Source organism: Gopherus evgoodei, chromosome 10 (assembly GCF_007399415.2).
Source record: "Gopherus evgoodei ecotype Sinaloan lineage chromosome 10, rGopEvg1_v1.p, whole genome shotgun sequence".
Taxonomy (NCBI): Eukaryota; Metazoa; Chordata; order Testudines; family Testudinidae; genus Gopherus; species Gopherus evgoodei.
This window is the reverse complement of record NC_044331.1, coordinates 84,080,887-84,096,696: the sequence shown is the minus strand read 5'-3', so window position 1 is coordinate 84,096,696 and position 15,810 is coordinate 84,080,887. Positions and strand designations below refer to the sequence as shown.

General features: G+C 45.5%; 1 protein-coding gene across 10 annotated transcripts in view; it reads right to left on the bottom strand.

The window, feature by feature from the left end:
* TNRC6A (trinucleotide repeat containing adaptor 6A) overlaps positions 1-15,313 on the bottom strand; it is a 196,303-nt gene extending 180,990 nt beyond the window's left edge. For 9 of the 10 annotated variants that reach the window (XM_030578701.1, XM_030578702.1, XM_030578703.1 and 6 more), the window contains exon 1: positions 10,111-10,265. In XM_030578701.1, coding sequence (XP_030434561.1) covers positions 10,111-10,239 — 129 coding nt within the window. In that variant the 5' untranslated portion in view covers positions 10,240-10,265. Of the gene's footprint in view, positions 1-10,110; positions 10,266-15,244 lie in introns of those variants that run through there. The other variant, XM_030578707.1, reaches the window with a different exon arrangement.
* Positions 15,314-15,810: the final 497 nt, after the last annotated feature.

The following is a 15,810-nucleotide window of genomic DNA, read 5'->3' as shown; positions in this document are numbered from 1 at the left end:
CTGTATCAGCAAAAACAAGGACGAGTCCTTGTGTCACCTCAAAGACTAACAAATTATTTGGGCATAAGCTTTTGTGGACTAGAACCCATTTCATCAGATGTCCACGAAAGCTTATGCCCAAATAAATTTTTATACTGTTAGTTTCTGACTTTACTGACAAAAACAGTTGTGCATTAATGTAATATTTACAGAGAACATGTCAGTCTACAGGACCTTAGTTTAAAATGTGCTTTAAAAATATTTCATTAGTGAGCTGGTGAAGATTATAAAATCACATTTCTAAAAAATGCTTGCATAGAGTTTTAGATGCACAATCATCTTTAGCCTTAAATGTGTGGATCTTCACACATAGTTTTTTAAATAAATCCTTCAAAAGACCTCCCTTATCTAAAATACACATTTTAATTACTATAGTTAAAAAAAAAGTGCTTCCAAGTCTTCCTGTCCTTTCTGTCCATCCCTTCACCACCTCTCCCCCTACTCCCCACTGAAGAGAGCCCTTAAAGGGACAACAGTCCTTCCCTTCCAGATAGCTGGACAAAGAGTTCCCTTTCTTTACTTCTGACTATCCGACAAACTAGTTTTAAAAGAACCCTCCAGCAAAATCAGTACCTTAGTAAGACAAAATCCTTGTTATACCTAAAATCTTTGGAAACATATTTTTTTAAAGTTGGTGAAATTTCATAACCATGTCTCTTGTTATGGAGATCACACAAAGTAAATTACTGTTCCCTTTTTCTAAAAGCAATGAACATTGTTATGAACACACTAAACCTCTCTGATTAATTTAAAATAATGTCTTTGTTTCAGTGAGTTAAATATGTAGTAATCTGGAATGCTGGCTTAAGATTTGAGTACATTTAAAATATAAATTCAACTTAGAAATACTGATGAAGAAAATGTAAAACAGAGAAGAGCTGCATCATGTATTCCATTATATATAATGTTGTATTCAGCAGGACAGCTGACTCACCCTTACTATGAAGTTTTTGCAAATAAATCTCTGACAAACTTCAGAGCATATCAAAAAACCTGTGACTGACATTTTTTATTCCCAAATTTTAGTGCTTTTAATTAGGTACTTTCTTCATGTCCATTCTGCATGAGGGAGAGTGCATGGAAGTCTCTGCAGGGAACTGTGACTCTCCGCCACCATGAGGCAGGCCGGGCATCTCATTATCCTTTGCTGTCAAGTCCCTCCTCCCCCTCCCCCACCAGGCTGTGAGCTTGGGCTGCCATCCGGCATAGGGGCACCAGTTTAATATTACTGCGTAGGGCCCCATAAATCCTAAGGACGGCCCTGCCTGCTCCCACACCTCGGACTGTAAAATAAACCTTCCCCTAGGATGAAAGAAGAAGGCAATGGGAAGGTAGGAAAGCCAGCGGTCCTGCGAAGGCAGTAACTCACAGGGCTCAGGGCAGGATGTGGGATTTAAGTCCCTGGAGGCAGCAGTGGGTTACGTGGATATGCACATTCCAAGGACCTTCTAGGGCACTGCACCATGCAGCTTCTTGGGGTTTGTACAAACACCTTTGTGTCCACACCTGTCGAGATGTGGCCCACACTACATGCTCCTCCAGCATGCCGTGGAGCAGGCAATAACGGGCAACTTCAGCTAACCGCGCTGGAACCACTTCAACATCAGGGCAGGCCAGAATCCTCTCATCTGATTGATTCCCTGCCACGAGGGGCCTCTGGCATGGGTGGGCCCTTGGTCTCTCCTGTTCTCTGAGCACAGCACAGTTCTGTCTCTGAAGGATTGAAACACTTTAGTCTAACTAAGTCTTTGGGATTAATACAGGGCTACCCGGGTGAAAATTAACAGCCTGTGACATGCACAAGGCCAGACTAGATGATCTCTCAGTCCCTTCTGGCTTTAGACATGAAGTGACTATGAAAGTCTCCTGACTCATAAAATATTAGCTTGTTGGAGCAGCCAGAAGGAGAGGATATGGTGAAGCTGGTTAAGGAAATATATAAGAGTTATTTATTTCATTTTTAAAGATAATAAACATGCAAATGCATCATAACCAGGAACTCAGGTCCAATACTGTAACAGTCTGTATCCTCATATTCATGCCTTTTACAGACTATGCTAAATTTCATACAAAGTATGCCTTGTGAGGCATCATTTAAAAACTCATAATTTGCTGATCATTAGTGTCCTGATAAAATATGTATGACAGCATTGTATGTAAAGTTATAAGATTCTACTATGTTCCAAGGCTGGAGAGCAGTCACAAACCAGTTCCACAGAGCAGAAGGCTAGTTGACACCACAGCCAAGTGTCAACAAAATTAAATGGACCATCACTTGGTTAAGTGGCCATCCTTTGGCAAGAAAGAGGATGTGGGTGAACATCTACATCTTGACAAAGAAACAGCTGGGGGTTCCTGTCCACAAAGACTTTCCATTTTCTGAACCTCAGCTGGAGATGATTCTCAAAAAAGCGAAAGAGCTATAAAAAAGGGGAGCAGATGTTCCAAATAATCTCCCTCTCTCTCTACTCATGGCATTGACAACACCTGAAGAACAAAAGAAGCAGCACTGGATTGGGGGAGAAAGGAATATAGCCAGACTGCTGTAACATGTGGTGAGAGAGACATTTGCTTTGAATTCGCTTAACTGGTTAAGTTAGGTATTAGCTACGCTTTACTTTTATTTTCTTGTAACCAATTCTGACTTTTATGCCTAATTACTTATAGTCCCTTAAAATCTATCTTTTCTAGTTAATAAAATTTGTTTTATTGTTTTATCAGTGTGTTTGGGATCGAAGTGTTTGGGAACCTCCACTGGAGATAACAGGGCCTGTGCATATCATTTTCTAGCAATAAAATGACAGATTTGATATGCACTTGTGTCGCCCAGGAGAGAGCTGGGCAGTACAAAACGCACATTTCTGGGGGAAAGTCCGGAACTGGGCGTTCACTGATGTTGCCCTGCAGGATAATTCATGAGTGGCTGGCTCTAGCATGCATATAACGGGGAGCGATTTACAGGCTGGAGGTGGTATGTGCGGACACCAGGAGTGGTAAGGCTCACAGCGAAGCAGTGTAAAAGCCTCCCCAGGCTGGAGAACTGAGGGGATGCAGCTTTTCAACAGTCCAGATTGTACCCTGAGTAATGTCACAAGTGCTACAGCTATTCATCAGCCTTCTCCAAGAGACAGTGAGCTGCCCCATCAGTCAAACAGAAATCACCACCTAGTCCCTCCCTACTCTCAAAGGGCGGGAAGAACAGATGGGCCTGGACTTTCAGTCTCGGGCCAAGACCAAGGCATAAAATGAGTTGCAAAGTCAAAGCCCCCTTGGTGAGAACACCAGGCCAGGAGCCCCCTCTCCTCCAAGCCAGAGGCTGTCAGCTCCAGTGCCTCACCTCAGCTGGCGAGTTATCACACTGGGAGACCGCTGGCCCCAGGGGACAACAAGGCCCCAACCCCTTTAGGTCTTTATTAAATAGATCAGGCTCCAGAAACAAATGGGGCGCAGGCTTTCATCAGTCCCCTGCAAGCCCCCTCACTTAGCAACAGAGCCTCTGTATTGTACAGAGCCACCGGTAAAACAATCACCACGGCAACTTCACCCAATGGTGCAGTGAAAGCAGTGGCAGGAATGGGGCAGAGTGTGCCGGCAGCCAGCACTCTTACCACCATCTTCTCTAACCCGTAAGGGTAGGAAAGACACCCATGCCTTGTCTACACTAGCATGCTTCTGGGGGGTGTTGGAAAATGCTAGTGCACATAAGGCTTCTGACTCACTGAAGGGAAACGTCCCTCAGGCCAACAGAAAAAGGAGGCAAGGCAAACGCTGGCATGGCGTACGGGCACTTGGGACAGGAGTTGATATAGCTCAAGCAAATGTCAATGCAAACAAGGCCAGGAGCAGAGAGCCAAGGTCAGTGGGTAAGACACACCCTGGAGACTTGGGTCCCAGCAGCATTTGACCAGGGGCGGGACCCCGGAAGGGACTCCCACGGATGTTAATTTCAATTGTTTTAAACCCCCAGACAGAACGGGCAATGACCTGTCTTCCCAGGCTGGTACTGAATTCTCGCCTCAAGAGAAATTCAGTAAGGGATGGGGAAAGGAGGGAGGTACAGTGGCTCCCCCGCAAAGGAATGCTTAGCAGAGCATGGGAGAGATCCGCTGAATAACATGGAAAATTTGAACAATAAGGCCCATGGGCAACCATACAGAAAGCAGTAATTGTAACTAAAGGGTGAGTGCAAAAAAGCACAAAGATAAGCTCAGAGCTGCGAGAGAAATGGGCTGAGATGTGTCACTCTGGGAGATCAGTAAGTGATTTAAGGGAAAGGAGTGAGGAGTCAAAGGGAGCCTTTATGCAGACAGTAAATACTTTGCAGCATGCTGGAGGGATTAAGCAGGCTGATGCAGTAAAAGTATTGGAAGCAACATTAAGTGAGAAGGGAAAAGAAGATGTGTGGGTTAATAACAGAACCCAGTTGCAGCGGTATAACTGGGTGCAGTCATGGATGGCGAACCCCTTTTGTAATACTGCAAAACTAAGTATGCAAAGGGGAGGTAACCACCACCACCGTGATTCCCACCCCCCTGCCCCCCAAAATTTCTTCAGAATAAAGGTAAAGGCGATGGGTCCTTCCCGATGCAGGTATCTGCAAACAATTAATTGTGCTGGCCGTTGCAGGCACAGAGACACATTTAAATTGTTTGACTTTGGACAATTTAGTCAAAATCATTAAAAGAAAAGGTTTCCATTTGTGCTTGATTGCCTGCGAATGTACAAGGAGGGAATGTAATCTGGGGACAGTTGTATTTTAAAAAAATATAAAATACATAAAATTGGTGCAATGCAAGGGGCATTGAGCAAACAGGTTTACAAGAAATGCAAATACCTTTGTGTAATTATGTAAGGTTTAAAAAACAAAACTCTGTGCTTATAAAACCCTCTTTTGTATGTGTAAAATAAATTGGCTTTTAAAAGATTCCACTAAAAATTCCTTTTGAATCTTTCATTCAGTTACAAAACTGACAGACACTTTTTGGGCAGTTGCCAAGGGTTCCTGGCAGTCTTTGCTACATTCTTTTCTTTCTTTCAAGCCAAACATAGGCAGCTAGTGTTATTTAGCCTTTAAGCCTTTCGGTATCTCAATGCTTTTATAAAGTTCAACATCTTTTTAAATAAAGACTAATGGATGTGGTGGTGGCTGTGGCAGCAAGAACTGGAATTGTGGGGAGAGACATGATCCTTGCTCAGTAAGAAAACAGCAGCTAAAAAAAGCATCTGGAGAATGAAAAATTAGAGACACAGTAACGGCAGGGTGGTGGCACAAGAGAAGCGATGTTAGGAACACTGTGAGCTTTAAGGAGACTCTGAGTGATCAATCACTATGATGGGGGTACACAGTATTGTCAACCCCACATGTTCAAAAATCATGAGATTGGCTTTAAAATAATGAGATTATATATAAAAATACTAGATTTGGGGGTCTTTTTATTTGCCTTCTGCTTTTTGAGCCTTTAGAGGGCACTGGGGTCACATTTTGAAGCTTTCTCCATAGCCATGAGGGCTAGAAACTTTATTTTTCTGTAAGACAGAAGATTTAAATGATCACATATCCACCTGACTCCAGGAGCTGGGGCTTTAAGAAAAAATATAATGATTATGAGAAATCATGAGAGTTGGTGACACTGGGTACATGGGAACTCTAAGCACAAAACAAATAATTACATTTCAAAATTAATTTTGCTAATGTCTTTATGGCAACTAAAGGGTGGGGATAAATTATAAAAGGAATGTGCATTCCTGTGGAATATGGAGTGTAAAAGGGCTAAAAGAAATGCAAACGAGATGTTACTTAATTAAAATCCTATCGAGGCGCCACAAAGGAGCCATAATAAGTTGTATGTTCACATGTCGGTATCCTTTGCGAGCAGGAACCACCCAGTACCGAGGAAGATCAGTGAGTATAAGAAATGGAGCTTAACCATTAAAAATACTATCCAAAAGATTTGTTCAAAAGTACATTTTATTCCAGGAGTGATGAACCTGTATGGGGCTGGTTTGTAAATGGAAAAAAAATAATTTTGCTCAATTGTATAAAAATGTAAAGAAAGAAAAATTGAAATACCCTAGACTGGAAAAGGTTAAATCTATTAGAGAAACATTGTATAATAATGTTCAGTTTATGCACATACCAGAGTTACTGAATTTCAGTAATTTGCGGTCACTGAAATTTGGTCAAAAAGGGTTAAAAACTATTCAAGGGACTTTATTGACAAAACTATAAACTTTAAATGCATGAAACAGCTAAGATGGGGCAGCAACAGAACTGGACGGAACTTAATACAATTGGCATGGAAGCTGAACTGTTTAAGACCAGGATGTAGCTCTGAAACCAAGTGATAGAGACTCTGTGGGAACATGACCAAGCATTTTAATAAGCTAGCAGCAGAAGTATTGCATCTGTGAAATGAACAAGTGTTTCAGCAAGAATTAGCACCTAGAGAATTGCATTGCATTTTAAAAAACAACGAAGCAAAGAATGTATCAATACAGAACTTTTAATTGTTTTTGATCTGTGATGTTGTAAATGGTTTTTCTAAATGTATGAAACAGTTAATATGCTATTACGAAAAGTAAAAAGCAAAAGCAATGATGTTATATAGTGGAAATGTGTTATATACAGTAAAAAGCAGCTTTAAGTGACAAAGAACAAGGAAGGTTGCCCTTTGTTATTACTACAGAAGTAAGCTATAAATAAGGGAGGTCGTACTAATTAGTGCAAGGTACAGAAATTAACAAGGGTCCAATACCATGAAGTTATATGTGAAACCTCTGCAGCCCACATGGCGTGGAAGGGTTTTGCTTTTCCTCCTCAGATACTGTTGGAAGACAGTGACAAGGTCTGGGAAAGCCCCAGACTTGTACTGCTGTTTGCTGGGGCAGGGCCAGGGGTGGTGGTGGTGCAAAGGCAACACTTATATGAGCAGGAGTAATGGCTGAGAAGGAGTTGCCAGCTTGTGGGTGTACTCTGGGAACCTGTTTGCAAATTGAACAGTGTGGCTGAGATGCTGGGAAGTTGGTAAAGTAAAAACTTCCTATACTGGGAACGGCAAGTATTGTGTGGTGGCTGGAAAGGATCACTTCCTATATAGACCCAGAGACTGTTATTTTCACTGGCCTTTGTGCTGTTTCAGACCTGAATTTCCTGTGGTGATAAATAGCAAGATTTTTATAATTTGTACCAGTTTTCCATAATGTAAGCGAAATACAGGCAAAGTTAAAATTGCAGTAGGGTGATTTAAAGGCAGAGCGAGCACATACTGTGGGATTACATTCCTGATGAAGGTTGTCATTTAAAGTTTTGGACATTCTTAACGTTACTGTGGTAATTCCTGTGTTGATTTCATATTGCAGAGCTTGGTGGTTGCATACAATTTTGCCAAGTTGCAGAAGTATGTTTGAAATGCTTGACATAGTAAAACCCATATTGTATGGAGGGTTTTAAGATAGGGAATGTAGGAACATAGACCCCATTAGACATGGGTGAAGTGTGGTTTTAAATTGAGTTGGGGTGCCAGCATGAAGAACAGGGCCAAAGCATATGATCAAAAAGAATGAGCTGGTAAGAAAGAAGAGTGGTTGTGACCCTTTGAAATACCAGGCTTCTCTTCTTTGAGCTTTGGACTGAAGAAATAGCAATAAATCACGGTGAACTGAGTACCAGGTGCAGTAAATAATTGGCTATATCAGAAACTGCTTCCTCTGGCCTTCGTTAAGGTCTGATAATTGGCAATAACATCACTTGTTTGTTAAAGGGTTTAAAAAAAAGTAAACGTAAAGGCTGCTAATACCTTCCTGACCATGTTGGAGCCAACCAGTATGTGTCTAAGCATCTCTGGGCTTAGTCTGTTTGTAAGTATCTTGATCAAATGCTGATAAATGTTTGTTGCTGTTTGGCTGGAGTAAATTGCTTATTGCTGAGGCTTTTTAGGCATGTTTGGAGCAAAAAGATAAGGAGGTGTTAGTTCCGTTATATAAGGCACTGGTGAGACCCCATCTGGAATACTGTGTGCAGTTCTGGTCTCCCATGTTTAAGAAGGATGAATTCAAACTGGAATAGGTTCAGAGACGGGCTACTAGGATGATCCGAGGAATGGAAAACCTGCCTTATGAAAGGAGACTCAAAGAGCTTGGCTTGTTTAGCCTAACCAAAAGAAGGTTGAGGGGGGATATGCTTGCTCTTTATAAATGTATCAGAGGGATTAATATTAGGGAGGGAGAGGAATTATTTAAGCTTAGTACCAATGTAGACACAAGAACAAATGGGTATAAACTGGACACTAGGAAGTTTAGACTTGAAATTAGATGAAGGTTTTTAACCATTAGAGGAGTGAAGTTCTGGAACAGCCTTCCAAGGGGAGTAGTGGGGGCAAAAGACATATCTGGCTTTAAGACTAAGCTTGATAAGTTTATGGAAGGGATGGTATGATGGGATAGCTTAATTTTGGCAATTGATCTTTGATTATCAGCAGATAAGTATGCCCAGTGGTCTGTGATGGGATGTTGGATGGGATGGGATCTGAGTTACTGCAGAGAATTCTTTCCTGAGTGCTGACTGGTGAGTCTTGCCCACATGCTCAGGATTTAGCTGATCACCATATTTGGGGTCGGGAAGGAATTTTCCTCTGGGGCAGATTGGCAGAGGCCCTGGAGGTTTTTCACCTTCCTCTGCAGCGTGGGGCATGGGTCACTTGCTGGTGGATTCTGTGCAGCTTGAGGTCTTCAAACCACAGTTTGAAGACTTCAATAACTCGGACATAGGTTAGGGGTTTGTTACAGAAGTGGATGGCTAGGGTTTTGTGGCCTGCTTTGTGCAGGAGGTCAGACTAGATGATCATATTGGTCCCTTCTGACCTAAAGTCTATGAGTCTATGAGAATTGTATTAATACATTTGGCCTTTGGATTGAGTCAAGGAATTGCTGGTTCAGTTAGCGTCGTGGCAATACGCTGTATCAGTAACAGTCACCCCCACACCATGCGTGTGCCGGATGCCGCCTGCAGGAGTCAGCCTTTGAAATTTGCTGCAGGGAGTGCGAAGGAGCTCTCACGTACTCGGCATCTCCCCCAGCACACTGGGACATGAGGCTCCAGGCTAGGTGACTAGATGTCCCGATTTTATAGGGACAGTCCCGATTTTTGGGTCTTTTTCTTATATAGGCTCCTATTACCCCCCCCCCTCGCCCCCGTCCCGATTTTTCACATTTGCTGTCTGGTCACCCTACTCCAGGACCCTCAGTCCCCATGTGCAGGGCCCATGGCTGGGCTGTTCTGTGCCTGCAGTGGTCACAGCTCTGACTCGTGCTCGCTGCCAAGAGGTGACATGCAGACTGTCTTATATGGCCCTTCCTGGTGCCAACCCTACCCTTTGTGCAGACGGGACCTGCCCTGTGCACCATCCGCCCGTTGCAGCAAGGCCTGTGATCGTGCCTTTGTGGCTGCAGTGATGGGCCCACAGGGTGGAACACCCTCCCCTTCTCCCCGCCCAAATCCCTCACAGTTCAGCCATATCCTCAGAGCATGGACCACCCCTCCCCTTGGAGAGTGCCTCGTACCCAACAGGCCCCACCATAAACAAACATGAATACCCACTTATGAATACCACCTTAGCTCTGCCCCAAGCTTTCTTGGGAGCAGCCCCTGCTGGCCTTACAATCACGCCCCTCCCCCCTTTGAGCAGGCTCCCTGCCTCAGTGGTACGTATTTGTCTTTTGTTCTCATGCTACACGGCTGTACGACAGCCGGGCCCTGCATACCAATAACCACCAGCCCGCTGCCCCCTTTCTCTCTCTCAGCCCTCTTGGTGGGGCAGGAAGGGGAGAAACGGGGACTAGGCAGCTATTTAATGGGTAGCTGCAGTGGATCCCTATGTCAGCCGAGCAGCAGCAGCGCAGGCAACCTGGGGCACCAGCACAGGAAGGGTTAACGTCATTCCAGCTGACAGAATTAGGGACAGTTGGAGGTGCCCTCTGTGCTCTGCGCAATAGCGGACAGCGCTGGCCAGCAGCCTGGGCACTGCCAGCCAGCACCCCAGGGACAATCAACAGGATAGGGATTTTTCAGCCTACCTGCACAGCTGGTCGAAGAAGAAGGAGCCAAGTGAGCACACTCCCCTGCCGGAGCGACTGGATCCAGCCCACCCAGCTGGCTCTCCGCCACACAAAGGAATCCCAGGCTACAGCCAGGTACAGGATCATTCAGCTAGATTAAAGGGTGATGCCTGGCATTTGCAGGAGCTCCCCCCCACCCCAAACAGAGACAGAAGCAGAGCCCCCGCCTCACCTGTCGCTAAGGCTCCCGCTGCGGAGATCGGTAGGCGCCGGGCTGTGTCCTTCAGACACAGGCTGATGCCAGCTGGGCAAAATGCCACGAGTTCCCTGGAGACCGAGAAGCGCCACACTGCATCCAAAAGCTGCACTGAGAGCAGAGCATGGTGCTGCAATCAACAAACATTAACCACTTGGTAGCGCAGGCAAGGGACAGACCAGGAGGGGAGCTTGGCAAGAAAGGCTTCCAGAGAAGGCACTTTGTGCTGTTAACCCCTTTCAGTGCCGGGATTCAGCGGGGACACTGTGCAGGAGCTCGGGGAACTGAACTGCCATTTGGCAGGTCCAGCAGTAGCGGGGGGAAGAAGGGAAGCGAGGGAGGCACTAGGCAGAGGGACACAGTTCAGGTTAGAGAATGTCCTGTGTCCAAGGCATGAGGCAAGGCTGCAGGACACCCACAAGTGCAGGATAATGGGGGCTTGTGGCAATGCAGCAGATTTGGGGACAGAGCCACAGCTGGCTGCTCAAAGGGGCCTTTTCTGCTGCTCCACTTCAGGGGCTGCTCTGTGCTGGACTGGTGCCCCAGGGCTGAGTAAAACAGCCAGGGGGCAGCTCTAGCTTGCACCAATTGACAAGAGTCCTAGGGGCCCAATATAGAAGCCAGGGATTCCTGGGCAGCCAGACCAGGCCTCCTTCTCCCGGCCACACCCGTCTACCAGCATCCAGGAGGTGGTGGGAGTAGAGGCCACTGCAGGGGCTCCATGCCATCCCAGTAATCCCTTCATATGGGAGATCCACCAGAGCTGCATGCACCAATTTTAGGGCAGCTTTGTGGGGTGGGTGCATAAAACACCCTGATCTTCCGTGAGGCCTTGAAGAGAGCAGGGCACAGAATGGCAGCTAGTGGCTTTAATGCACAACATCCTGGATTTTTGGGGTGCTGACTTCACAATTTCAGGAGCAGCATCTATATGCAGTGTTCTGCTTGCTGTCGCGGTTTCTATTCTCCTCCCCATCCCCTGTGAAGTGCCCTGTGCTCGACGTGCTACAGAAACAGCAGCAGCCCGGGTTTCAGAAGGGGAATGGTCTCCTAACGTGGATCCACCGCTGAGGAACAAAGATCCTGCTAAGAAGACTATCCCCAGCAGGAACAGAAATAAAAGGGAAAGAAAAACAAATACCGAGAATGAAAGAGAAACAGAATCGCCTCAGAACAGAAAGATCACATGGGTCCTGTCCTGAAGGGGTCAGAAGGTCTAATTATGACACATACAGGTGGAAGACCTAATTGCATGCAGGAGGGTGGATTCTTCTATGCTGCAGCTGGTGGAAAACTTGTCCAGAAGGGGTTCGCCGTCTGACAAAGTGGGTATTCACCCACAAAAGCTCATGCTCCAATCCATCTGTTAGTCTATAAGGTGCCACAGGACTCTTTGTCGCTTTTTACTAGGATTTGAGTTTGCACAAACAGCTTGTCCTAGCTCTAGTAAGAATACCTGGGTGGGTGGGGGGGGGGAAATCTCTTGGCCAACTCATGCAGCACCACGCGCCTTGCCTCTTAGCCACCAGACTTCATTTATGTCTTAAGTGTGTGCGTTGTATTGCTGGGAGGACAGGGTAAATATTCAGACGCCAACTGGCCATGCACAACTGCTCTAGTGTGGATTGGGGTTTCAAGCAGTGAATTCAAAGCCAAGACTCCTGGGTTCAATTTCCAGATCAGCCATTGATTTGCTGTGTGAACTGTAACTTGGGCCATTAATTCTGACTGTCTCCATTTTGAGATGCCCAACACGACACACTTGAAAACCCGATCATTACAGATGCTGAGCACCCCCAGCTTTCATTGACTTCAGATGGATTTCTGGGAGCTCAGCACCTCTGAAAATCAGCCCCAAGGTTTCTCAGGTCAAGTAAAAACTGAAGCACTTAAAACCAGTTTGACACTTAAATTAGTGCTTCAGTCCCTGTATTGCTACCTGTAAAATGGGAATAATGATTCCCATGCAATAAGGGATCAAGAGGCTGAATTAATTCATGCTCATAAAGCGCTTTCAGATCCTTACATTCTTTATTGTTACTAATAATAAACTGACACAGGAAATGTGACATTATTTAGCTGAGGAACATGTTTTCCCTTTGCTGCAGCACTTGGGCCAAAAGGGGAAACATTTAAAAAAAATCTAATATCTGTCTAGAATAAATGGACTGGTACCAGCCACAGCTCTGACCAGGTCTGAAACCATGAGAGATGCACATGTAAAATTCATCTAAATCACTGGTTATGCTGGTGTTCACTGATGAGTGAGCAAGTGGGCTCCAAAGCCACTCAGAGGTATCTGAGAAGTGCGAAGCCAAAGAATTTCAGCTATGACAGAAGTGCCAGGAGTAAAACTCCTGAATAGCCTCATAAAACAACTCGGGGCTGGTCTGCTCCTCTCGAAGTGTAACTGCAATCTGAACTAGTGTACACTAGGCGGCACCCTTGTGAGATCACACAGAAACCTTGCACATTAAAGAAGGAAACGAATATGTACAGATATTTCAAATCCTAGCAAACCCTTTTGCAGCCAGCCATTTCCTGGCTGACCCGCCTCGCACCATCACCTGCTGGACTATCACTGTCCATTCACGAGCCAGGGGAAAAAAATCAGTCAATAGCAAGTAAGGCCACATTCCATCCGACCCATTCAGCAAGCCCACTCTGCCGGCAGTCTTCATCAGCAGCACAGCTGGTACTCTTTTACCTGCCTATACCTGGAGCATTCAGCAGCAGTCAATGGCCCAGGATATTAGAGTGGCCCTGTTGTACTTAAGGGGTAACCCAACAGAGCACTGTTATTAAACACGGCTATAAGGAAGACTGCAGCATGAGGCAAAGTGCAGCCATATTTTAAAAGGAGGAAATCCAATATTTGGAAGAAAGTAATATAAAATAACTAATAGTCATGGCAATCCCAAAGCGACTTTGAGCTCCTGAAGTGTCATTATTCAGAGCAGACTGTTTTAATGCCGGTAGCACTGAGTTATTGCTGAAATAGACCCAGCTTGTCCTTTTAACATACTCATTCATTTTTATGATTTGATTCATATCGATTTCTCTCTGCTGGTTAAAAATCAGATTTGCATACAGAGACTTGTGAGCAGGTGGCTTCCTCACACGACTCCATATGCAGGGCACACAAAAGCCAGCTCACCCTTCTTCACACCCTGGGCTGCTCCCAGGGCTTCTCACTGGGGACTGCTCAGCGAACACAAACCAGATCCTTTCTAGAGGCCATTCCTACCTTCCTTACTTCTAGGGGGTTAATGAGCCACCTGTATTAATGGCTTTGTCTACACTAGAGAAATCTTCTGTTCCAACCCCCCAGAACCTATGTAAAACTCTGCTTTTCCCCCATGCAAAAGTGCTCCAGGCAGTTTATGGGTGTTCTAAGAATTGGGTGGAGTAGGTTAGGCTCGCAGCAGGTCCAAGAAACAGCTTTAGTTCCACGGTGGGTAGGTCTCACTGAAATGGAACTAAAGCCTGGTCAGGTGGTCCTGGTGCTTCTGCCTCTGAATCCTAGGACAACAGGTCGTGAGAAGTGGGGTTTTTGGGGGTGTTAATTTATTAAAGGATGCACACTCTCCTCCAACACATTCGACCATCCCCATGCTGAGGTATGCATCAGTATATCAGTCTCATCCCCTCCGCATTTATTCTAGGTATTCGATAGCAGCAGCATATGAAACCGTTCAAAATCAGCTTCCCACCAGCATAAGGCAGACAGAAAGCCATTGGGACCCAGCGCTAACCAAACCCAACCATGGAAAACAAACATAAGTTTTAGGAATTTGCTGAGGGATTTTATCCTTCTAAGAATTTAGTTTTAAATCATTCTTCTAAAGAATCTCAGCTTTCACTGAAATCATCTGTATTGTTTGCCATTGAAAAAATCCTTCCCTACTCCCCACACAGCACCCCACTGGCTTCACTGGCATGTCATAGGTCAGTGGGAACCATAGAAATGCATGGACAATCGAGGGCATTGGTCCTGCAAAGATGTACACCGGTGCTTTCCTTCACACATAGTGAGTGGTCCCATAAAGTCACTGGGCGTGAAGTCAGCCACATGCAGATGTCTTTGCTAAGAAAGCAAACAAGTAAAAACCCTTCCCCTCTCCACAGCCAGGTTTCAGACTTGTCTCTTACAATGTCATAGGCCCAGCAGCTCTCCAGTCCTCTAAGGAGTCCTCAAAAAAAAACCCAGGGAAGCTGAGACTAGGTTCTCAGCTCCAACTCCAGAGAACAAAGTAGATGGAAAGGACACAAGAGATCCCTGGCTGTCCTAGAGCAGACTCTGCTGGGTCTCTGGCATCTGCTTCCTGCCCTTTGTGTAGGGGTGTGTCAGGGTCGGGGCAGAGCACATGGCTCTCTCCCTGATCCCCAGCTAGCAGAGTATCATTTAAAGCAGCCCCCAGGACACGTAACTTACACCAGGGACTGTTTCAGGATCAGCAGAAGACAGGGCTAGAACCCCCTTTCTCCCTGCATTCCCCAGCACAAATTTGGGGCAGCTGAGAATCAGGCTCAATAGCTCTAAATTAAAAATAAGGAAGAAGAAAACAAGAACCTCCCCCACCTGCCCATACATCAGAAAAAGGGCCTATTTTATTGTTTGCAGGGGAAAAGTGCCAGGACTGGAGGATTCCTAATACAACAGCAAGTTAAACGCATAAAGGGTAGTTATTCTTTTATCCATTTTATTCCCTTTGCTGTATTTCTTTTAATAGTTGCAGTTCTAATTGGAGGGGGCAGTGGACACAAAAATTTAAGCCCCAGAGAATTGACTCTCATCAAAGTTTCATTCTTTTCGCAGTTCCTCTGATCCATGGCTGGCTTCTCATACCCCTCAGTTTTTAGGTGGAGGATGAACCGTGGATTCCCTTCTCTTACCTGTTTCTCTTCACTTCTGAGATCCCAGTTTGTGTGTGCTTGGGCATGGGTTGACAGCTCTTCCATTACCTACAATAAAGCACAATGCGCACTGACTCAGTTCCAGGACGTGTGCAGCATTCCCCAGAGAATTTGGCATGGAAAGCTCTTGCATCCGTTCAGTGTGTCAGCTCCATGGCCAGCCAAACAACGAAAGCTCTTGGTGGGAACAGTATAAAAGGGGATCGCTGACAGTCATGCTGGAGCCTTAGCAAGGTTCAGCCCTCCGAGGCGTGTTCTCTTCCCACTAGCATCTGCCGGGCTTGCAGGCCCACACAGAGTAGGGAAGAAACTCCACCAAGAGTTCTGGGAAGTTCCTTTGTTCCCTGTCGGGGGCAGATGAAAGACTCCAGCCCCAAACCCTTTGGATATTGAGGTCTGAATGGCACATTTCTCTCAAATGGGTGAACTGGGGAGCGCACACGGGAGCATTTTGGTCACAGTTTTGGGTTCCTTTGATTTTAGGATTCTCATGTATGTACTAGCTGTAGAAAGGGAGCAAAACATCTATTTCAGTGCCTGGTATC